General features: G+C 52.8%; 1 protein-coding gene across 1 annotated transcript in view; it reads left to right on the forward strand.

The window, feature by feature from the left end:
• The window catches only part of LOC140720891 (NACHT, LRR and PYD domains-containing protein 3-like), a 1,078,849-nt gene that overhangs the window by 1,009,369 nt on the left and 43,322 nt on the right, over positions 1-26,158 (forward strand). Inside the window, exon 9 of the mRNA XM_073035738.1 lies at positions 7,485-7,550. Within this exon, the coding sequence (XP_072891839.1) occupies positions 7,485-7,550 (66 nt within the window). The remainder of the gene's footprint in view (positions 1-7,484; positions 7,551-26,158) is intronic.

The following is a 26,158-nucleotide window of genomic DNA, read 5'->3' on the forward strand; positions in this document are numbered from 1 at the left end:
TAAGTGAACAATAAGTCAAAGCGACGAAACCAACCGAACGGAACCAGGATACGAGTTGTTCTTCCTCTCTGAAACAAATATTCGATTTTGCACCGCTTGCACTGAAGTATTAATTCTGGCTCGGATCACTTGTTAGAAAGACGGGTTCCAGCAAAGTGAGTCTTTGTGTGGTTTAACACAGGCGTTGTGGAACAGTGTGTGGCGTTACATGCTGAATAGACTGAAGTTCAGGTTTATGAGCGTGTTATCAACTGGGCATTGCTCAGGGTGTGTTCACTTACTGTTACTGCCAATAAAATTCAGATCCTCGGATTCGCAGGAGTCTAGCAAATAAATGTTATGGTGTTTTATTACGGTAGTATTTCTAGTGTTTCATGGATTAACGGATTCGTGTGTGTTTTTTGTTTAAACCGTAGAACACTACAGCACAGTACAGGCCCTTCAGCCCTCCATGTTGTGCCGACCCATATAATCCTTAAAAAATGTACTAAACCCACACTACCCCATAACCCTCTAGTTTTCTTTCATCCATGTACCTGTCCAAGATGTTCATAAGTACCCCGAAAGTTTTAGCCTCCACCACCATCCCTGGCAAGTCATTCCAGGCACTCACATCCCTCTGTGTAAAAAAAACTTAACCCTGATGTCTCCCCTAAACTTCCCTCCCTTAATTTTGTACATATGCCCTCTGATGTTTGCTATTGGTGCCCTGGGAAACAGGTACTGACTATCCACCCTGTCTATGCCTCTCATAACCTTGTAAACCTCTACAAAGTCCCCTCTCATTCTTCTACCCTCCAAAGAGAAAAGTCCCAGATCTGCTAACCTTGCTTCATGTGCCTTGTTTTCCAAACTGGGCAACATCCTGGTAAATCTCCTCCGCACCCTCTCCATAGCTTCCGCATCCTTCCTATAATGAGGTGATCAGAATTGAACACAATACTCTAAGTGCCGTCTCACCAGAGATTTGTAGATTTGCAATATGACCTCTCTACTCTTGAACTCAATCCCCCTGTTAATGAAGCCTAGCATCCCATAGGCCTTCTTAACTACCCTATCAACCTGCGCAGCGACCTTAAGGGATGTATGGATTTGAACCCCAAGGTCCTTTTGTTCATCCACACTCTTAAGTAACTGACCACTAATCCTGTACTCAGTCTTCTGGTTTGTACTTCCAAAATGCATCACCTCACACTTGTCCGGATTGAACTCCATCTGCCATTTTTCTGCCCAACTTTGCAGCCTGTCTATATCCTCTTGTAACCTTCGACGACCTACAGCTCCATCCACAACTCCTCCGATCTTCGTGTCATCCGCAAACTTACTCACCCATCCTTCCGCCTCTACATCCAGATCATTTATAAAAATCACAAATAGCAGGGATCCCAGGACAGGCCCCTGCGGCACTCCACTAGTCACCGACCTCCAGGCAGAATACTTTCCTTTCACAACTACCCTCTGCTTTCCTCCTTTAAGCCATTTTTTTTTATCCAAACAGCAAAGGTTCCACTTATCCCATGCCTCATGACCTACTGGATGAGTCTCTCATGAGGGACCTTGTCAAATGCCTTGCTAAGTCCATGTAGACCATATCCACTGCCCTACCCTCATCAATTTCTTTTGTTATCTCTTCAAAAAACTCAATCAGCCTCGTGAGGCACGATCTTCCCTTCACAATGCCATGTTGACTATCCATGAGTAGACTGTACTTCTCCAAATGCTCGTAGATCCTATCCTTAAGAATCCTTTCCAGTAGTTTGCAGACCACCGACGTAAGATTCACCGGTCTATAGTTTCCATGTTTCTCCCTATTACCTTTTTTAAACAAGGGAACTACATTTGCCATTCTCCAGTCCTCCAGCATTTCCCCTGCAGCCAAAGAGGATTCAAAGATCATAGCTAATGCTCCTGCGATCTCCTCTCTCAATTCCCACAACAACCTGGGATGTATCATATCCGGCGCTGGGGATTTATCAATCTTGATGTTTTTAAGAAGATCCAGCACTTCTTCGTCCTTAATCTCTACATTGTCCAGCACATAGGCCCACTCTACTTCGACCTCATCCTGATCAAGATCCCTTTCACTTGTGAACACTGAAGCAAAGTATTCATTTAGCACCTCCCCAACCTCCTCCGCCTCCAGGCACATGTTGCCCTCTTTTTCCTTTAGCGATCCCACCTTCATTCTCGTCATCCTCCTATTCTTCACATACGCATAGAACGCCTTGGGGTTCTCCTTAATCCAGTATGCCAAGGCCTTCTCATGCCCCCTTCGAGCTCTCGTAGGTCCTTTCTTTAGCTCCTTCCTGGCTACCCTATATTTCTCATGAGCCCCTCCTACTTCCTGCTTCTTATATCTAGCATATGCTTTCTTTTTCCTCTTGACGAGTTGCCTCACGTGTTTCGTCAGCCACGGTTCCCTTTTCCTACCATTTTTTCCCTTGCCTCAGCGGGACAAACCTATCCTGAACCCAGCTCATGTGATCCCTAAACGTCTCCCACATTACTTCTGTGCTTTCCCCTTTGAAAATCTGTTTCTAATTTACTCTCGCTAGTTCCTGCCTCATTCCTTCAAAGTTGGCCCTTCCCCAGTTAAGCACTTTACCATTTCGTCTAATTTGATCCCTTTCCATAACTATGCTGAAGCTAAGGGAGTTGTGTTGACTCTCACCAAAATGCTCCCCCATCAAGAGTTCTGTCACCTGACCAGGTTCATTTCCCAGAACTAGATCCAGTATAGCCTCTCCTCTCGTCGGCCCGTCCACATACTGTGTCAGGAATCCTTCCTGAACACACCTGACAAATTCAGCCCCAACTATCCCCCTTGCACTCAGGAGGTGCCAGTCAATATGAGGGAAGTTGAAATCACCCATAACTACTACCCTGTATTTTGTGCACCATTCTAAAATCTGCTTTCTTATCTGTTCCTCGGTGTCTCGAGGGCTATTTAAGGGCATATAGAACACTCCCAGCACAGTGATTGATCCCTTCTTATATCTGACTTACACCCAGACTGACTCCGTGGACACTCCTTCTGCAGCGTCCTCCCTTTCTATAGCCGTGATACTATCCCTGACCAGTAATGCGACTCCTCCCTTTCTACCCCCCATCCTATTCCTTTGAAAACACCTGAACCCCGGGACCTGCATCATCCAATCCTGCCCTTCCTCCAACCAAGTTTCAGTAACGGCCAAAACATCGTAGTGCCACGTACTAATCCATTCTCAAAGTTCACCTGCCTTGTTCCTAATACTCCTAGCTTTAAAATAGACACATTTCAACCCATTTAACTACCTGCAATTATGTTCTGTCCCCTGCCTGTCCATCCTCATCAACTCAGAACTCTTAGCATTATGCCCTTGTCCTTCTACCTTAATCCCTGCACTCACATTCTGATTCCCACCCCCCTGCCAAACTAGTTTAAACCCTCCCCAACAGCTCTATCAAACCTGCCCACCAGGATATTGGTCCCCCTGGGATTCAAGTGCAACCTGTCCTTTTCGTACATCTCACATCTATCCCAAAACAGGTTCTAATGATCCAGAATCCCTGCCCCCTACTCCATTCCCTCAGCCACACATTTATCCTCCACCTCACTCTATTCCTATTCTCACTGTCGCGTGGTACAGGCCGTAATCCTGAGATTACTATCTTCGAGGTCCTGCTTTTCAACTTCCTTCCTAACTCCCTGTAGTCTTCTTTCAGGACTTCTTCCCTTTTCTTACCTATGTCATTGGTACCAATAAGTACGACGAACTCTGGCTGTTCTCCTTCCCACTGCAGGATATCTTGGACGTGATCAGAAACATCCCGGACCTTGGCACCTGGGAGGGAAACTAACATCCGAGTTTCTTTCCTACGTCAACAAAATCGCCTGTCTGACCGCCTGACTATAGAGTCCCCTATCACTACTGCCTTTCTCTTCCTTTCCCTACCCTTCTGAGCCACAGGGCCAGACTCTGCCAGAGGCACGGCCACTGTCGCTTCCCCCAGGTAGGCTGTCTTCCTCAACAGTACTCAAACAGAAGTACTTGTCAAGGGGTACAGCCACAGGGGTACTCTCTAGTACCTGACTTTTCCCCTTCCCTCTCCTGACTGTGACTCATTTCTCTGTCCCCTGTAGTCCCGATGTGACCACCTGCCTGCAATTGCTCTCTACCACCTCCTCGCTCTCCCTGACCAGACGAAGGTCATCGAGCTGCATCTCCAGTTCCCTAACATGGTACATTAGGAGTTGCACTTCGATGGACCGGGTGCAGATGTTGCCGTCCGGGACGCCAGGAGACTCCAGAACCTCCCACATCTGACACCGACCACAGAAAACCGACCTCACACACATACCACCTCCTTTTGCAGTCAACAGCCGCTTCACCTCGTCCCGTTACCACCGAAGCCCATTGAGCCAAAGCACTTCCAGTCTGCGGCCTCTCACTCCGCTGCCCGCTGTCTATGGCTGCCTTCTTTTTAAAATGTTTGTTGAATAATTCCAGTATTTTATTTATTTATTTTAAATACTTTTTTTGTCAGCTTGCTCTTTTGGATGTATGGCGGCTCTACATTGTGTTTAACAAGCGTCATGTAACTCTGATAATAGCCATCAGAATACTCAAAGAAATCTTGACCGGAGTTTAGACATTAATTATGGTCTTAAAGCCCTGCTGGAGAAACTAACATGCTTCAGGACAAAATGTCGCCAAGTTATGGGTGATTTTGCATTGTTCGGGATGTCAAAGGGTTTCTATGTAGACCCAAACCGTATATCGCCAGAAGCTTCAATGCCAGACGATGTTAAACTGAAAGAAGACGGTGGGAATCAGGTGTGACTGAGAAATCTGTAGAATTCAGTGACGATAGGAACAGATGTCCCATTGGTCAGCAGAAATGTTTCACCCCACTCTGCTGTAACAATTGTCCATTACTCAACATAGCGTCACCAGTGGTAGGAGGACCATGGCAGTGGGCGCTGTCTGCTCAACCTGGCTTGCCATTCCGTTGACACATCACCCCGGTCCAGGACACGTTTGGTTCCTAAAAGGGAATTGCCTGCAATATAGCAAGTAGATACCCTGGAAATTCCTGGCTTAGTGTACAATCCATGGAGAGAGCGGAAATGGGCATTCTGTGACTGTGGGTGCATGGGCGCAGTTGGATCAGGCCATGTCAAGTGTTCGGTGGGTAGGCGCAAGATGCTTGGAAGAGTGCGACTCAGTTAAAAAAATAAAAAGCGTTCTCATTTACACCTCAAATAATGTCTGAACATCCTGTTCAAGTTTGTTTGTTAGAAAGCGGCAGAATTTGACCAAAACTGTCCTCAAAATGGATAACGGAGCGAGCAGTGGAGGAGTTCCAGTGACGTCAGCATCGGGAAAGGACACGGGTATGCCAGCGGATTATTTTCATTTATAAATATTGTCTTGACTCCGTGTCTGGGTTCAATTCAATATCCGCACTTCACAAAATATTTGTGAAGGGACTGGGTAGAGTGAGATGACAGAGAAGGAGTATCAACGGAAGTTAAAGTCATCCCCTCCCCTTCATAAACATTGACTTCTCTAACTTCCGTTAATGCCTCCTCTCCCCTTCATACCCATACCTTATTTATTTATTTAATGATTGATTGATTGACTGACTGATTGATTGATTGATTAATTATTATGTTTCCCTCTTTTTTTCTCCCTCTATTTTTTCTCCCTCTGTCCCTCTCACTATAACTCCTTGCCTGCTCTCCATCCTCTGGGCTCCCCTCCCCCTTTCTTTCTCTCAAGGCTTCCCGTCCCATGATCCTCTCCCTTCTTCTGCCTTGTATCCCTTTTGCCAATCAACTTTCCAGCTCTTAGCCCTATCCCTCCCCTTCCTGTCTTCTCCTATCATTTCGGATCTCCCCCTCTCCCCCCACTTTCAAATCTCTTACTATCTCTTCCTTCAGTTAGTCCTGATGAAGGGTCTCGCCCCGAAACGTCGACTGTACGTCTTCCTATAGATGCTGCCTGGCCTGTTGAGTTCACCAGCACTTTTGTGTGTGTTGCTTGAAAGTCCAGCATCTGCAGATTTCCTCGTGTTTGTATATATATTTCGGATTGTGTTTGGTGACCTGATGCACCACCTTCAGGTTCCAGAGAGAAAGTTGCTGCCTAATATGGGGTCAGTAATTTCTTTAATTTTCCCCATTGTCCTTCACAGGTCCGAGTTCAGTGATCACCAAGATCCTGGCAAGCTGGGACGATTCCCAGCTGCTGCAGTTGACAGAATTCTACCGGGACAGGCTGGAGCAGGCGATAGAAGGAGGGGTGCACGGAGTGAGCCTGGCGTTAACGGCCGAGAATCAGTTCAGCGGAGAGGAACATCGGGTGAGTGGGAGGGAGAATGGGTTTGAATTTTCACACGTCACAGGACTGATGGGTGGCGGAACTCTGACTCATCGGATATTAAATTAGATAAAAGAACAACTGGGAAATAAATACTGTACATACAATCACAAACATGTGAAACTGAACAAGTGATAGAAAAAGTGAAAAGACCTTGCGAGCTGAGTTGTGTGGGCTTGAAGTATTAAATTGAAATATTACAGGAAGTTTCGGTTTGGGAAGAACGTGATGACAGGATGACAGTGAGAACCAGGGCATCATCTGTGGGTGCCACAGGAGCTTGAATGTGTTCTGTTCTGAGTGGAGATGATAGTGTTTCAATCGGTAACTGCGAACAGTGTGAATCGGGGAATACTGCCATGTTGTAATGTGTAATCATTGAATGAACCTCCACTGGAAAAGGCAAAGGAAAGGCATCAGGTGTCAGCCGGTAATCCGTTGTCATGTTGGACACTGGCAGATTAAGGAGATTAATCACATCATATTTTCTGAAACTTCTCTGCAACTCACTCTGTTATAAAAACCCTCCTGTTTTCTTTCTTCATCTGTGCTCATTATTTTCTGATATCTGTTTTACACTGTCAAATCCGGTGAGGAATTTTTTATGGGTTTGGAGCCACGTCAATGAAGTGGTCACAGACCAGCCAGGATCTCATTGACTGGTGGACCAGGTTCACGGTGAATGTCCCTCCGTGTGCTCTGCACTCAGAATGTACAGTCCATGTCCAGACAGGATCAGCACCCATTCGGGTGACTGCTCAGTGTGATCCCGTTACAGAGCACATCATTTACTTCTCATTCTCTGTGTGAATCTGTCAGTCCCCAATATGTTCACTGTTACTCTTCACAGAAAATCTCTGATCTCGCTGATAAGGGAGAGCGGGCAGACAGTTCTAAACTCCTCCTGAGCCTGGTGATGGAGAAAGGCTCCCGCGCCCGGAGGGTGATGTGGGAAACCTTTGTGAAAATGCGGATTGGTGTCCCAAAGTTTGACAAAATACTGAAAGAAATACAGGAACATGGTGAGATAATATCAGAGATTAATTCAAATTTGGAATGGAACACATCATACTTTAAAAGTTTACACATCATTCCCTGAATTTGTTTAAATTCAAACAGGTTGTGATTCCTCCCATCGATCAAATCCCGTTCAAGGTTTACTGACGTTTCTCAGTGAGCTGAAAGGTAAGTGAACGTGCATTGAATATTGCAGAGCATAACACAGGAATAGGCCTTTAGGCATATCATATTGTGCCGAAACAGCTAAGAAATAAATCAAACAAACCTGGTCTAATCTCTCCTTCCTTCACCATGTCCACATGCTTCCATCTTCCTTACATCCATATGACTGTCCAAAAGTCCCTTAAAAGCTTCTAATAATTTGCCTCTACCACCTTACCGGGCAGTGTGTTCCAGGCAGCCACGACACTGATTTATAAAAAGAAAAGCTGTCCCTCACATCCCCCTTCATTCTACACCCTCTCGCCTTCAATATATTCCCTCCGGTAATAGAAATTTCAACTGTGGGAAATCAATTCTCTCTGTCCACTCTATCTAAGCCTCTCGTAATCTTGTAAACCTGTGTCAGAGCTCCCCTCAGGCTCCAATGAACCAGGGAAAATATAATTTTATCCAGCCTCTCATGATAGCTCATGCCCCCTAAACCAGGCAGCATCCTGATAAACCTCTCCTGCTCCCTCTCTAAAGCCTCAACATCCCTCCGGTAGTGGGGTGATCGGAACGGTACGCAGTGGCCCAGATGAGGCTGAAGCAAAGTTCATCAAGTTGAAACTTGACCTCTGTTTCCACCAACGGTTGTAATTTGCGTCGGGCGGTTCAGTTGTTGAGCCACGAGGATCTGACCAGGTGAATACTGGCACTGTGACAGAGAACACACTGAGACACAGGGAAACGTGTTTGCTGGAGGGAGAGTTTTGAAAGGACATTTTGAGGAATGAGGCAGAGAGCTGGCGAGTTTGAGGAAAGTGGTCACACCGCTCTGGGGCCTGCAACTACAGATCCCCACCGGAGTCTGAGCGGAGAAGGGGCGATCCGGAGAATGGAAAAAAAACCTTATATTTCTTCACACCAAAAAATTCAAAACCTTCTCTTGCCAGCCACTGCCCCCTCCTGAACAGCCTCATCCTTAACCATTTTCTAAACTCCTCCAGTTCCTGCAGATGATCTTTTCTTCGAGTTGGGCGTCCACTGAAGTTCCAGTCACAGAATAGTAATAATAGCGTCACTTTAATTAGAAAAGCAGGTAACATCCCAACTGGTCTGTTCAACCACAGAGCAGCAGATGAACCCCACTGTGTTCACATCTGCACTCCCTAGTGCAAACACTGCTACAGTGTTAGAGAGGGTGAGACTGGGGGACATATTCCTCAGCTTAGTCCACAGAAGCTGAAATTCCTGTCTGCCGGTGTTGTGTGATGGGCACTGTGGAAGGGTGAGAGATGGGAATTAGGACAGGGAAACCGAGGGTTGTGGGATCGCGGCAAGGAAGGTGCAAAGGACTGGAAATATCTATAAATAATATTGCAATTAGTTAAATTGTGACCGTCTGAATGGGAAGCTCCCTACATCCATAAGCCCGTCATGTCCGTGAAAATGGAGCCCGGGACAGTGCATGGACTCAAGAGATTATGAGGCTTCATCATCGCAGACTGAGTTGGATCACTCCACTGCACATTTGACAGAGGAGAGAGCGAAGAAAAGACAAATATCACAAAACGTATTAATATTGCATCAGCCCATGTTTTGTCTGCTTATTCGAAACTCTTAACATAAATATAGGGAACCTTGGCCAGAACCCTGGTTCAGTCTCTGTCACTTACAGGAACAAATCTCAAAGATGATAATTCAAATTTGGTACCAGAGATAGACCAATCAGGAAGTTTACAAACTACTCATGTCTCTGAAACCTCTGATAATGCTGTTCCAGTCCACATCCGGTCAATGTACCCCTCAGTGTCCCTGAACACGGGTTTAGTAAATCGCTACAAGCTTGTTCCACATTGTCCTTCATCCGGTTTACAGGGGGGAACACACCCGACAGTGAAATTCCCACACCCATTTCTGAATATGAAACAGATACACTCCCTGTTTATCAAACATCATTTCTACCACTGTCACATCCTCTAAATTAAATATGTACAAGATCAATGTTTTCCTACGCTCCCTATCACAGCTGAATACATTGAATAGAGACACCACACATACCTGACAGGGTCCTGACACACTGTGAGACCCCACACTCACCTGACAGGGTCCTGACACACTGTGAGACCCCACACACCCCTGACAGGGTCCTGACACACTGTGAGACCCCACACACCCCTGACAGGGTCCTGACACACTGTGAGACCACACACCAGTGACAGAGTCTTGTCAAACTGTAAGACCCTACACACACCTGACAGGGTCCTGACACACTTGAGATCACATACGTCCCTGACAGGGTCCTGACACGCTGTGAGACCCCACACACGACTGACAGGGTCCTGACGCACTTTGAGACCACAGACACCCCTGACAAGATGTTGACATATTGTGGTAAGCCACACACCCCTGATCGGGTCCTGACACGCTGTGAGACCCCACAGAACTCTGACAGGGCCCTGACACACCATGAGACCCAACACACCCCTGACAGGGTCCTGACACACTGTGAGACCACACACACCCCTGGCAGGGTACTGACACACTGAGAGACTCCACACCCCTGGCATGTTCATGACAAACAGTCAGAACCCACACACACCTGACAGGGCCCTGACACACTGTGAAACCCCACACGACTCTGACAGGGCCCTGACACACTGTGAGATCGGACACATCCCTGAAAGGTTCCGGATATACCGTGAAACCCCACACGACTCTGTCAGGGTCCTGATACACAGTGAGACACAACAACCTCCTGACAGGGTGTTGACACATTGTGAGATGCCACACACACCTGACAGGGTCCTGACACACTGTGAGACCCCACACACCCCTGGCAGTGTCCTGACACACTGCGAGACCCCACACACACCTGGCAGGGACCTGACACACTCATAGACGCCACATACCCCTGGCAGGGTCCAGACACACTGTGAGACCCTGCACACCCCGGGCAGGATCCTGACACACTGTGAGACCCCACACAACCCTGGCAGGGTCCTGACCACTGTGAGACCCCACACACCCCTGACAGGGCCCTGACACACTGTGAGACCCAACACACTCCTGATAGGGTCCTGACACACTGTGAGACCACACACACCCCTGGCAGGGTCCTGACACACTGTGAGACCACACACACCCCTGGCAGGGTCCTGACACACTGTGAGACCACACACACCCCTGACAGGTTCCTGACACACTGTGAGACCACACACACCCCTGGCAGGGTCCTGACACACTGTGAGACCACACACACCCCTGACAGGTTCCTGACACACTGTGAGACCACACACACCCCTGGCAGGGTCCTGACACACTGTGAGACCACACACACCCCTGACAGGTTCCTGACACACTGTGAGACCACACACACCCCTGGCAGGGTCCTGACACACTGTGAGACCACACACACCCCTGGCAGGGTCCTGACACACTGTGAGACCACACACACCCCTGACAGGGTACTGACACATTGAGAGACACCACACCCCTGGCATGTTCATGACACGCAGTGAGACCCCACACGCCCCTGACGGGGCCCTGACACACCGTGAGACCCCACACACCCCTGGCAGGGCCCTGACACACTGTGAGATCCAACACACCCCTGAAAGGTTCCGGATATACCGTGAAATCCCACAAGACTCTGGCAGGATCCTGATACACAGTGAGACACAACACCCTCCTGACAGGGTGTTGACACATTGTGAGATGCCACACACCCCTGACAGGGCCCTGACACACTGTGAGACCCCACACACACCTGACAGGGTCCTGACACACTCAGAGACCCCACACACCCCTGGCAGGGTCCTGACACACTGTGGAAACATACACACCCCCGGCAGGATCCTGACACACTGTGAGACTCCACACAGCGCTGGCATGTTCCCGACAAATTGTGAGATGCCACATACCCCTGACAGGGTCCTAACACACTGAGAGACCATAGGCCACAGTGTTAATGTGCTGACACACTGTGAGACCCCACACAACCCTGGCAGGGGCCTAACACACTGAGAGACACCACATGACCCTAAGGGGATCTGGACAAACATTGAAACCCCACAAACCCCTGACAGGGCCCGACACACAGTGAGACCCCACACAAAACTGACAGCGCCCAGACACACTGTGAGACCACAGACACCCCTGACAAGATGTTGACATATTGTGGTAAGCCACACAACCCTGATCGGGTCCTGACACACAGTGAGACCCCACACTCCCCTGAGAGGGACATGACACACTGTGAGATCCACACACCCCTGACAGGGTCCTGACACACTGTGAGACACCACACACCCCTGACAGGGTCCTGACACACTGTGAGGAACCACACATCCCTGACAGCGTCCTGACACACACTGAGACCCCACACAACCCTGATAGGGTCCTGACACACTGTGAGGAACCACACATCCCTGGCATGTTCCCGGCAGACTGTGAGAAGCCACACACCCGTGACAGGGTCCTAACACACTGGGAGACACCACATGCTCCAAAGGGCATCTGGACAAACATTGATACCCCACACACCCCTGACAGGGCCTGACAAACTGTGAGTCCCCACACATCCCTGACAGGGTCCTGATACACTGCGAGACTCTACACACCCCTGACAGGGTCCTGACACACTGTGAAACCCCACATACCCCTGACAAGGTCCAGACACACTGTGAGTCCCCACACAACCCCGGCAATGTCCTGACATACTGTGAGACCCCACACAGCCCTGACAGGGTGTTAACACATTGTAAGACGCCATACAACCCCGACAGGGATCTGACACACTGTGAAACCCCACATAACTCTGGCAGGGTCCTGACACACTGTGAGACCCCACACAACCCTGACAGAGTCCTGACACACAGTGAGACTCCACACACCCCTGACAGGCTCGTGACACACTGTGAGACCCCGCACACATCTGACAGGGTCCTGACACACTGTGAGACTCCACAAACCCCTGGCAGGGTCCAGAGACACTGTGAGATCCCACACACCCCCGGCATGTTCATGATGCACAGTGAGACGCCATAAGTCCCTGGCAGTGTCCCAACACACTTTCAGACCCCACGCACACCTGCAGGGTCCTGATTGACTGAGACCATACCAAACTCTGACTCAGGCCTGATAAAGCGTGAGACCCCACACACGACTGACAAAGTCCTGACGCACTGTGAGACCACAGACACCCCTGACAAGATGTTGACATATTGTGGTAAGCCACATTCCCCTGGCCGGGTCCTGACACGCTGTGAGATCCGACACACCCCTGACAGGGTCCTGAAACACTGTGAGGAACCACACATCCCTGGCATGTTCCCGACAGACTGTGAGAAGCCACACACCCGTCACAGGGTCCTAACACACTGGGAGACACCACATGCTCCAAAGGGGATCTGGACAAACATTGATACCCCACACACCCCTGACATGGCCTGACAAACTGTGAGTCCCCACACACCCCTGACAGGGTCCTGACACACTGTGAGACTCCACACACCCCTGACAGGGTCCTGACACACTGTGAAACCCCACATACCCCTGACAAGGTCCAGACACACTGGGAGTCCCCCACAACCCCGGTAATGTCCTGACATACTGTGAGACCCCACACACCCCTGACAGGGCCCTGACACACCGTGAGACCCCACACTTCCCTGACAGTGTGCTAACACATTGTAAGACGCCATACAACCCCGACAGGGCTCTGACACACTGTGAAACCCCACTCGACTCTGGCAGGTTCCTGACACACTGTGAGACCCCATACACCCCTGACAGGGACCTGACACACTGTGAGACTCCACACACCCCTGACAGGCTCCTGACACACTGTGAGACCCCACACTTCCCTGACAGGGTCCTGGCACACTGTGAGACTCCACACTTCCCTGACACTGTGTTAACACATTGTAAGACGCCATAAAACCCCGACAGGGCTCTGACACACTGTGAAACCCCACAAGACTCTGGCAGGGTTCTGACACAATGTGAGACCCCACACACACCTGACAGGTTCCTGACACACCGTGAGACTCCACACACCCCTGACAGGGTCCTGACACACTGTGAAACCCCACACGACTCTGGCAGGGTCCTGACACACTGTGAGACCCCACACACCCCTGACAGGGTCCTGACACACTGTGATACTCCACACACCCCTGACAGGCTCCTGACACACTGTGAGACCCCGCACACATCTGACAGGGTCCTGACACACTGTGAGACTCCACAAACCCCTGGCAGGGTCCAGACACACTGTGAGATCCCACACACCCCCGGCATGTTCATGATACACAGTGAGACGCCATAAGTCCCTGGCAGTGTCCCAACACACTTTCAGACCCCACGCACCCCTGCAGGGTCCTGATTGACTGTGAGACCATACCAAACTCTGACTCAGTCCTGATAAAGCGTGAGACCCCACACACGACTGACAAGGTCCTGACGCACTGTGAGACCACAGACACCCCTGACAAGATGTTGACATATTGTGGTAAGCCACACTCCCCTGGCAGGGTCCTGACACGCTGTGAGATCCCACACACCACTGACAGGGTCCTGAAACACTGTGAGGAACCACACACCCCTGGCATGTTTCCGACAGACTGTGAGAAGCCACACACCCGTGACAGGGTCCTAACACACTGGGAGACACCACATGCTCCAAAGGGGATCTGGACAAACATTGATACCCCACACACCCCTGACAGGGCCTGACAAACTGTGAGTCCCCACACACCCCTGACATGGTCCTGACACACTGTGAAACCCCACATACCCCTGACAAGGTCCAGACACACTGGGAGTCCCCACACAGCCCCGGTAATGTCCTGACATACTGTGAGACACCACACACCCCTGACAGGGTCCTGACACACTGTGAGACCCCACACTTCCCTGACAGGGTGTTAACACATTGTAAGACGCCACACAACCCCGACAGGGCTCTGACACACTGTGAAACCCCACACGACTCTGGCAGGGTCCGGACACACTCTGAGACCCCACACACCCCTGACAGGGTCCTGACACACTGTGAGACTCCACACACCCCTGACAGGCTCCTGACACACTGTGAGACCCCACACTTCCCTGACAGGGTCCTGACATACTGTGAGATCCCACACTTCCCTGACACGGTGTTAACACATTGTAAGACGCCATAAAACCCCGACAGGGCTCTGACACACTGTGAAACCCCACACGACTCTGGCACGGTCCTGACACACTGTGAGACCCCACACACCCCTGACAGGGTCCTGACACACCGTGAGACTCCACACACCCCTGACAGGGTCCTGACACACTGTGAAACCCCACACGACTCTGGCAGGGTCCTGACACACTGTGAGACCCCGCACACATCCGACAGGGTCCTGACACACTGTGAGACTCCACAAACCCCTGGCAGGGTCCAGACACACTGTGAGATCGCACACACTACCGGCATGGTCATGATACACAGTGAGACGCCATAGGTCCCTGGCAGTGTCCCAACACACACTGAGACCCCACACACCCCTGACAGGGTCCTGAACACTGTGAGGAACCACACATCCCTGGCATGTTCCCGACAGACTATGAGAAGCCACACACCCGTCACAGGGTCCTAACACACTGGGAGACACCACATGCTCCAAAGGGGATCTGGACAAACATTGATACCCCACACACCCCTGACAGGGCCTGACACACTGTGAAACCCCACATACCCCTGACAAGGTCCAGACACACAGTGAGTCCCCACACAACCCCGGCAATGTCCTGACATACTGTGAGACCCCACACACCCCTGACAGGGTCCTGACACACTGTGAGACTCCACAATTCCCTGACAGGGTTTTAACACATTGTAAGACGCCATACAACCCCGACAGGGCTCTGACACACTGTGAAACCCCACACGACTCTGGCAGGGTCCTGACACACTCTGAGACCCAACACACCCCTGAAATGGTCCTGACACACTGTGAGACTCCACACACCCCTGACAGGCTCGTGACACACTGTGAGACCCCGCACACATCTGACAGTGTCCTGACACACTGTGAGACTCCACAAACCCCTGGCAGGGTCCAGACACACTGTGAGATCCCACACACCCCCGGCATGTTCATGATACACAGTGAGACGCCATAAGACCCTGGCAGTGTCCCAACACACTTTCAGACCCCACGCACCCCTGCAGGGTCCTGATTGACTGTGAGACCCTACCAAACTCTGACTGAGTCCTGATAAAGCGTGAGACCCCACACACGACTGACAGGGTCCTGACGCACTGAGAGACCACAGACACCCCTGACAAGATGTTGACATATTGTGGTAAGCCACACACCCCTGGCAGGGTCCTGACACACTGTGAGATCCCACACACCCCTGACAGGGTCCTGAAACACTGTGAGGAACCACACATCCCTGGCATGTTCCCGACAGACTGTGAGAAGCCACTGACCCGTGACAGGGTCCTAACACAATAGGAGACACCACATGCTCCAAAGGGGATCTGGACAAACATTGATACCCCACACACCCCTGACATGGCCTGACAAACTGTGAGTCCCCACACACCCCTGACAGGGTCCTGACACACTGTGAGACTCCACACACCCCTGACAGGGTCCTGACACACTGTGAAACCCCACATACCCCTGACAAGGTCCAGACACACTGGGAGTCCTCCACAACCCCGGTAATGTCCTGACATACTGTGAGACCCCACACACCCCTGACAGGGCCCTGACACACCGTGAGACCCCACACTTCCCTGACAGTGTGCTAACACATTGTAAGACGCCATACAACCCCGACAGGGCTCTGACACACTGTGAAACCCCACTCGACTCTGGCAGGTTCCTGACACACTGTGAGACCCCATACACCCCTGACAGGGACCTGACACACTGCGAGACTCCACACACCCCTGACAGGCTCCTGACACACTGTGAGACCCCACACTTCCCTGACAGGGTCCTGGCACACTGTGAGACTCCACACTTCCCTGACACTGTGTTAACACATTGTAAGACGCCATAAAACCCCGACAGGGCTCTGACACACTGTGAAACCCCACAAGACTCTGGCAGGGTTCTGACACAATGTGAGACCCCACACACACCTGACAGGTTCCTGACACACCGTGAGACTCCACACACCTCTGACAGGGTCCTGACACACTGTGAAACCCCACACGACTCTGGCAGGGTCCTGACACACTGTGAGACCCCACACACCCCTGACAGGGTCCTGACACACTGTGATACTCCACACACCCCTGACAGGCTCCTGACACACTGTGAGACCCCGCACACATCTGACAGGGTCCTGACACACTGTGAGACTCCACAAACCCCTGGCAGGGTCCAGACACACTGTGAGATCCCACACACCCCCGGCATGTTCATGATACACAGTGAGACGCCATAAGTCCCTGGCAGTGTCCCAACACACTTTCAGACCCCACACAACCCTGACAGGGTCCTGACACCCTGTGAGACCCCACACTTCCCTGACAGGGTGTTAACACATTGAAAGACGCCATACAACCCCGACAGGGCTCTGACACACTATGAAACCCCACACGACTCTGGCAGGGTCCTGACAGACAGTGAGACCACACACACCCCTACAGGGTCCTGACACACTGTGAGACTCCACACACCCCTGACAGGCTCCTGACACACTATGAGACCCCGCACACATCTGACAGGGTCCTGACACACTGTGAGACTCCACAAACTCCTGGCAGTGTCCAGACACACTGTGAGATCCCACACACACCCGGCATGTTCATGATACACAGTGAGACGCCATAAGTCCCTGGCAGTGTCCCAACACACTTTCAGACCCCACACACCCCTGACAAGGTCCTGACACACTGTGAGACTCCACACACCCCTGACAGGGTCCTGACACACTGTGAAACCCCACATACCCCTGACAAGGTCCAGACACACTGGGAGTCCCCACACAACCCCGGCAATGTCCTGACATACTGTGAGACCCCACACACCCCTGACAGGGTCCTGACACACTGTGAGACCCCACACTTCCCTGACAGGGTGTTAACACATTGTAAGACGCCATACAACCCCGACAGGGCTCTGACACACTGTTAAACCCCACACGACTCTGGCAGGGTCCTGACACACTGTGGGACCCCACACACCCCTGACAGGGTCCTGACACACTGTGAGACTCCACACACCCCTGACAGGCTCCTGACACACTGTGAGACCCCACACTTCCCTGACAGGGTCCTGGCACACTGTGAGACTCCACACTTCCCTGACACGGTGTTAACACATTGTAAGACGCCTTACAACCCCGACAGAGCACTGACACACTGTGAAACCCCACACACCTCTGGCAGGTTCCCGACAGGCAGTGAGACGCCACACACCCCTGACAGACTCCAAACACACTGAGAGACCCCACACACCACTGTCACGGTCCTGACACACTGTGAGACTCCACACACCCCTGACAGGCTCCTAACACAAAGTGAGACCCCGCACACATCTGACAGGGTCCTGACACACTGTGAAACCCCACACGACTCTGGCAGGGTCCTGACACACTGTGAGACACCACACAACCCTGACAGGATCCTGACACACTGTGAGGCCCCACACATCCTTGAGAGGGACCTGACATACTGTGAGACCCGACACACATCTGACGGGGTCCAGACACACTCTGAGAGCCACACACCCTTGACATGTTCCCGACAGACTGTGAGACAGCATACACCCCTGACAGGGTCCTAACACACTGAGAGACACCACATGCCCCTAAGGGGATCTGGACAAGCATTGAAACCCCACACACCCCTGACAGGGCCCGACACACAGTGCGACCCCACACACGACTGACAGCGCCCTGACACACTGTGAGACCACAGACACCCCTGAAGAGATGTTGACATATTGTGGTAAGCCACACAACCCTGATCGGGTCCTGACACACTGTGAGACCCCACACACCCCTGACAGGGTCCTGACACATTCTGAGACCCCACACCCCCCTGAGAGGGACATGACACACTGTGAGATCCACACACCCCTGACAGGGTCGTGACACACTGTGAGAGACCACACACCCCTGACAGGGTCCTGACACACTGTGAGGAACCACACATCCCTGACAGGGTCCTGACACACTGTGAGGAACCACACATCCCTGGCATGTTCCCGACAGACTGTGAGAAGCCACACACCCCTGACAGGGTCCTGACACACTGTGAGGAACCACACATCCCTGGCATGTTCCCGACAGACTGTGAGAAGCCACAAACCCGTGACAGGGTCCTAACACACTGGGAGACACCACACGCTCCAAAGGGGATCTGGACAAACATTGATACCCCACACACCCCTGACAGGGCCTGACAAACTGTGAGTCCCCACACACCCCTGACAGGGTCCTGACACACTGTGAGACTCTACACACCCCTGACAGGGTCCTGACACACTGTGAAACCCCACATACCCCTGACAAGGTCCAGACACACAGTGAGTCCCCACACAACCCCGGCAATGTCCTGACATACTGTGAGACACCACACACCCCTGACAGGGTCCTGACACACTGTGAGTCCACACACTTCCCTGACAGGGTGTTAAAACATTGTAAGACGCCATACAACCCCGACAGGGCTCTGACACACTGTGAAACCCCACACGACTCTGGCAGGGTCCTGACACACAGTGAGACTACACACACCCCTGACAGGCTCGTGACACACTGTGAGACCCCGCACACATCTGACAGGGACCTGACACACTGTGAGACTCCACAAACCCCTGGCAGGGTCCAGACACACTGTGAGATCCCACACACCCCTGGCATGTTCATGATACACAGTGAGACGCCATAAGTCCCTGGCAGTGTCCCAACACACTTTCAGACCCCACGCACCCCTGCAGGGTCCTGATTGACAGTGAGACCATACCAAACTCTGAATGAGTCCTGATAAAGCGTGAGACCCCACACACGACTGACAGGGTCCTGACGCACTGTGAGACCACAGACACCCCTGACAAGATGTTGACATATTGTGGTAAGCCACACACCCCTGGCAGGGTCCTGACACACTGTGAGATCCCACACACCCCTGACAGGGTCCTGAAACACTATGAGGAACCACACATCCCTGGCATGTTCCCGACAGACTGTGAGAAGCCACACACCCGTCACAGGGTCCTAACACACTAGGAGTCACCACATGCCCCAAAGGGGATCTGGACAAACATTGGTACCCCACACACCCCTGACAGGGTCTGACAAACTGTGAGTCCCCACACACCCCTGACAGTGTCCTGACACACTGCGAGACTCTACACACCCCTGACAGGGCCCTGACACACTGTGAAACCCCACATACCCCTGACAAGTTCCAGACACACTGTGAGTCCCCACACAACCCCGGCAATGTCCTGATATACTGTGAGACCCCACACAGCCCTGACAGGGTCCTGACACACTGTGAGACCCCACACTTCCCGGACAGGGTCCTGACACACTAGGAGACACCACATGCTCCAAAGGGGATCTGGACAAACATTGGTACCCCCACACACCCCTGACAGGGCCTGACAAACTGTGAGTCCCCACACACCCCTGACAGTGTCCTGACACACTGCGAGACTCTACACACCCCTGACAGGGCCCTGACACACTGTGAAACCCCACATACCCTTGACAAGTTCCAGACACATTGTAAGACGCCATACAACCCCGACAGGGCTCTGACACACTGTGAAACCCCACACGACTCTGGCAGGTTCCTGACACACTGTGAGACCGCACACACCCCTGACAGGGTCCTGACACACTCTGAGACCCCGCACACATCTGACAGGTTCCTGACACACTGTGAGACTCCACAAACCCCTGGCAGGTCCAGACACACTGTGAGATCCCACACACCCCTGACAGGGTCCTGAAACACTGTGAGGAACCACACATCCCTGGCATGTTCCCGACAGACTGTAAGACGTCACACACCCCTGACAGGGTCCTAACACACTGCGAGACTCCACATGCTCCAAAGGGGATCTGGACAAACATTGATACCCCTCACACCCCTGACAGGGCCTGACAAACTGTGAGTCCCCACACACCCCTGACAGGGTCCTGACACACTGTGAGACTCCGCACAACCCTGACAGGGTCCTGACACACTGTGAAACCCCACATACCCCTGACAAGGTCCAGACACACTGGGAGTCCCCACACAACCCCGGTAATGTCCTCACATACTGTGAGACACCACACAGCCCTGACAGGGTCCTGACACACTGTGAGACTCCACACACCTCTGACAGGCTCCTGACACACTGTGAGACCCCACACTTCCCTGACAGGGTCCCGGCACACTGTGAGACTCCACACTTCCCTGACATGGTGTTAACACATTGTAAGACGCCATAAAACCCCGACAGGGCTCTGACACACTGTGAGACCCCACACACCTCTGGCAGGTTCCCGACAGGCAGTGAGACGCCACAACCCCAGACAGGCTCCAAACACACTGAGAGACCCCACACACCACTGTCACGGTCCTGACACACTGTGAGACCCCACACACTGAGAGGATCCCGACAGACAGTGAGTCCACACACACCCTGACAGGGTCCTGACACACTGTGAGACTCCACACACCCCTGACACGCCCCTGACACACTGTGAGACTCCGCACACATCTGACAGGGTCCTGACACACTGTGAGACTCCACAAACCACTGGCAGGGTCCAGACACACTGTGAGATCCCACACACACCCGGCATGTTCATGATACACTGTGAGACGCCATAAGTCCCTGGCAATGTCCCAACACACTTTCAGACCTCACGCACCCCTGCAGGGTCCTGACACACTGTGAGACCCCACACACTGAGAGGGTCCCGACAGACAGTGAGCCAACACACACCCTGACAGGGTCCTGACACACTGTGAGACTCCACACACCTCTGACACGCTCCTGATACACTGTGAGACTCCGCACACATCTGACTGGGTCCTGACACACTGTGAGACTCCACAAACCCCTGGCAGGGTCCAGACACACTGTGAGATCCCACACCCCCCCGGCATGTTCATGATACACAGTGAGACGCCATGAGTCCCTGGCAGTGTCCCAATACACTTTCAGACCCCACGCACCCCTGCAGGGTCCTGATTGACTGTGAGACCATACCAAACTCTGACTGAGTCCTGATAAAGCGTGAGACCCCACACACGACAGACAGGGTCCTGACGCACTGTGAGACCACAGACACCCCTGACAAGATGCTGACAAATTGTGGTAAGCCACACACCCCTGGCAGGGTCCTGACATACTGTGAGATCCCACACACCCCTGGCAGGGCTCTGACACACTGTGAAACCCCACACGGCTCTGGCAGGGTCCTGACGCACTGTTAGACCCTACACACCCCTGACAGGGTCCTGACACACTGTGAGACTCCACACACCCCTGACAGGCTCCTGACACACTGTGAGACCCCACACTTCCCTGACAGGGTCCTGACAGACTGTGAGACTCCAAACTTCCCTGACACGGTGTTAACACATTGTAAGACGCCTTACAACCCCGTCAGGGCTCTGACACACTGTGAAACCCCACACACCTCTGGCAGGTTCCCGACAGGCAGTGAGACGCCACACACCCCTGACAGGCTCCAAACACACTGAAAGACCCCACACACCACTGTCACGGTCCTGACACACTGTGAGACCCCACACACCACCGACAGGCTCCTGACACACTGTGAGAACCCGCACACCACTGACAGGCTCATGACACACTGTGAGACCCCGCACACAGCTAGCAGGGTCCTGACACACTGTGAGACCCCACAAACCTCTGGAGGTTCCCGACAGGCAGTGAGACGCCACACACCCCTGACAGGCTCCAAACACACTGAGAGACCCCACACACCACTGTCACGGTCCTGACACACTGTGAGACCCCACACACTGAGAGGATCCTGACAGACAGTGAGACGCCACATACTCCTGACAGGCTCCTAACACACTGAGAGACCCCACACACCACTGTCACGGTCCTGACACACTGTGAGACCCCACACAGTGAGAGGATCCCGACAGACAGTGAGTCCACACACACTCTGACAGGGTCCTGACACACTGTGAGACCCCACACACTGAGAGGATCCTGACAGACAGTGAGACCACACACACCCCTACAGGGTCCTGACACACTGTGAGACTCCACACACCCCTGACAGCCTCCTGACACACTGTGAGACCCCGCACACATCTGACAGGGTCCAGACACACTGTGACATCCCACACCCCCCCCCCGGCATGTTCATGATACACAGTGAGACGCCATAGGTCCCTGGCAGTGTCCCAACACACTTTCAGACCCCACGCACCCCTGCAGGGTCCTGATTGACTGTGAGACCATACCAAACTCTGACTGAGTCCTGATAAAGCGTGAGACCCCACACACGACTGACAGGGTCCTGACGCACTTTGAGACCACAGACACCCCTGACAAGATGTTGACATATTGTGGTAAGCCACACACCCCTGGCAGGGTCCTGACACACTGTGAGACCCCGCACACCACTGACAGGCTCATGACACACTGTGAGACCCCGCACACCACTGACAGGCTCATGACACACTGTGAGACCCCGCACACAACTGACAGGCTCATGACACACTGTGAGACCCCGCACACAGCTGGCAGGGTCCTGACACACTGTGAGACCCCACAAACCTCTGGCAGGTTCCCGACAGGCAGTGAGACGCCACACACCCCTGACAGGCTCCAAACACACTGAGAGACCCCACACACCTCTGTCACGGTCCTGACACACTGTGAGACCCCACACACTGAGAGGATCCTGACAGATAGTGAGACGCCACATACTCCTGACAGGCTCCTAACACACTGAGAGACCCCACACACCACTGTCACGGTCCTGACACACTGTGAGACCCCACACACTGAGAGGATCCTGACAGACAGTGAGACCACACACACCCCTACAGGGTCCTGACACAATGTGAGACTCCACACACCCCTGACAGCCTCCTGACACACTGTGAGACCCCGCACACATCTGACAGGGTCCTGACACACTGTGAGACTCCACAAACCCCTGGCAGGGTCCAGACACACTGTGACATCCCACACCCCCCCCCCGGCATGTTCATGATACACAGTGAGACGCCATAGGTCCCTGGCAGTGTCCCAACACACTTTCAGACCCCACGCACCCCTGCAGGGTCCTGATTGACTGTGAGACCATACCAAACTCTGACTGAGTCCTGATAAAGCGTGAGACCCCACACACGACTGACAGGGTCCTGACGCACTTTGAGACCACAGACACCCCTGACAAGATGTTGACATATTGTGGTAAGCCACACACCCCTGGCAGGGTCCTGACACACTGTGAGATCCCAAACACCCCTTACAGGGTCCTGAAAAACTGTGAGGAACCACACATCCCTGGCAGGGACCTGACACACTGTGAGATCCCACACACCCCTGACATGGTCCTGAAACACTGTGAGGAACCACACATCCCTGGCATGTTTCCGACAGACTGTGAGAAGCCACACACCCCTGACAAGGTCCAGACACACTGTGATTCCCCACAAACCCCTGACAGTGTCCTGACACACTGTGAGACCCCACACACCCCTGGCAGGTTCCTGACACATTGTGAGACACCACACACCCCTGACAAGGTCCTGACACACTGTGAGATCCTACACTCCCCTGACAGCATCCTGACACACTGTGAGATGCAACAGCCCCCTCATAGGGTGTTGACATATTTTGAGATGCCACACACCCCTGGCATGTTCCCGACAGAAGCATTGAGACCCCACACACCCCTGATAGGTTCCTGACACACTGTGAGACGCTACACACCACTGGCAGTGTCCCGACACACTTTCAGACCCCACGCACCCCTGCAGTGTCCTGATAGTCTGTGAGATCCCACCCAACTCTGATAAAGCATGAGACCCCACACACCGCTCTGTCAGGGTGTTGACGCACTGTGAGATCCCACACAACCCCGAAAGTTTCCAGACATACCTTGAAACCCCGCACGCCCTGACAGGGCGCTGACATACTGTGAAACCCCACACGACTCTGGCAAGTTCCGGAAACACAGTGAGACGCTACACACCACTGGCAGTGCCCCGACTGACTTTCAGACCCCACACACCCCTGACTGGTTCCTGACACACTGTGATTTCGGACATATCCCTGTTAGGGTCCTGACACACAATGAAAGCCCACACACCCCTGACAGGGCCCTGATAGACTGTGAGACGCCATACGACCCTGACAGGGTCCTGACACACTGTGAGATGTCACACACCCCTGACAGGGTCCTGACACACTGTGAGACACCACACACCCCTGGCAGGGGCCTGACACACTGTGAGATCCCACACACGCCTGACAAGGTCCTGACACACTGTGAGACCCCACACTTCCCTGACAGGGTGTTAACACATTGTAAGAATCCATACAACCCCGACAGGGCTCTGAGACACTGTGAGGGACCACACGTCCCTGGCAGGGTCCTGAGACACTGTGAGACTCCACAAACCCCTGGCAGGGTCCAGACACACTGTGACATCCCACACCCCCCCCGGCATGTTCATGATACACAGTGAGACGCCATGAGTCCCTGGCAGTGTCCCAACACACTTTCAGACCCCACGCACCCCTGCAGGGTCCTGATTGACTGTGAGACCATACCAAACTCTGACTGAGTCCTGATAAAGCGTGAGACCCCACACACGACAGACAGGGTCCTGACGCACTGTGAGACCACAGACACCCCTGACAAGATGTTGACAAATTGTGGTAAGCCACACACCCCTGGCAGGGTCCTGACATACTGTGAGATCCCACACACCCCTGACAAGGTCCTGACACACTGGAAGTCCCCACACAACCCCGGATATGTTCTGACATACTGTGAGACCCCGCACACCCCTGGCAGGGCTCTGACACACTGTGAAACCCCACACGACTCTGGCAGGGTCCTGACACACTGTTAGACCCTACACACCCCTGACAGGGTCCTGACACACTGTGAGACTCAACACACCCCTGACAGGCTCCTGACACACTGTGAGACCCCACACTTCCCTGACAGGGTCCTGACAGACTGTGAGACTCCAAACTTCCCTGACACGGTGTTAACACATTGTAAGACGCCTTACAACCCCGTCAGGGCTCTGACACACTGTGAAACCCCACACACCTCTGGCAGGTTCCCGACAGGCAGTGAGACGCCACACACCCCTGACAGGCTCCAAACACACTGAGAGACCCCACACACCACTGTCACGGTCCTGACACACTGTGAGACCCCACACACCACTGACAGGCTCCTGACACACTGTGAGACCCCGCACACCACTGACAGGCTCATGACACACTGTGAGACCCCGCACACAGCTGGCAGGGTCCTGACACACTGTGAGACCCCACAAACCTCTGGCAGGTTCCCGACAGGCAGTGAGACGCCACACACCCCTGACAGGCTCCAAACACACTGAGAGACCCCACACACCACTGTCACGGTCCTGACACACT

The sequence above is a fragment of the Hemitrygon akajei genome, unplaced genomic scaffold (assembly GCF_048418815.1).
Source record: "Hemitrygon akajei unplaced genomic scaffold, sHemAka1.3 Scf000048, whole genome shotgun sequence".
NCBI classification, from domain to species: Eukaryota; Metazoa; Chordata; class Chondrichthyes; order Myliobatiformes; family Dasyatidae; genus Hemitrygon; species Hemitrygon akajei.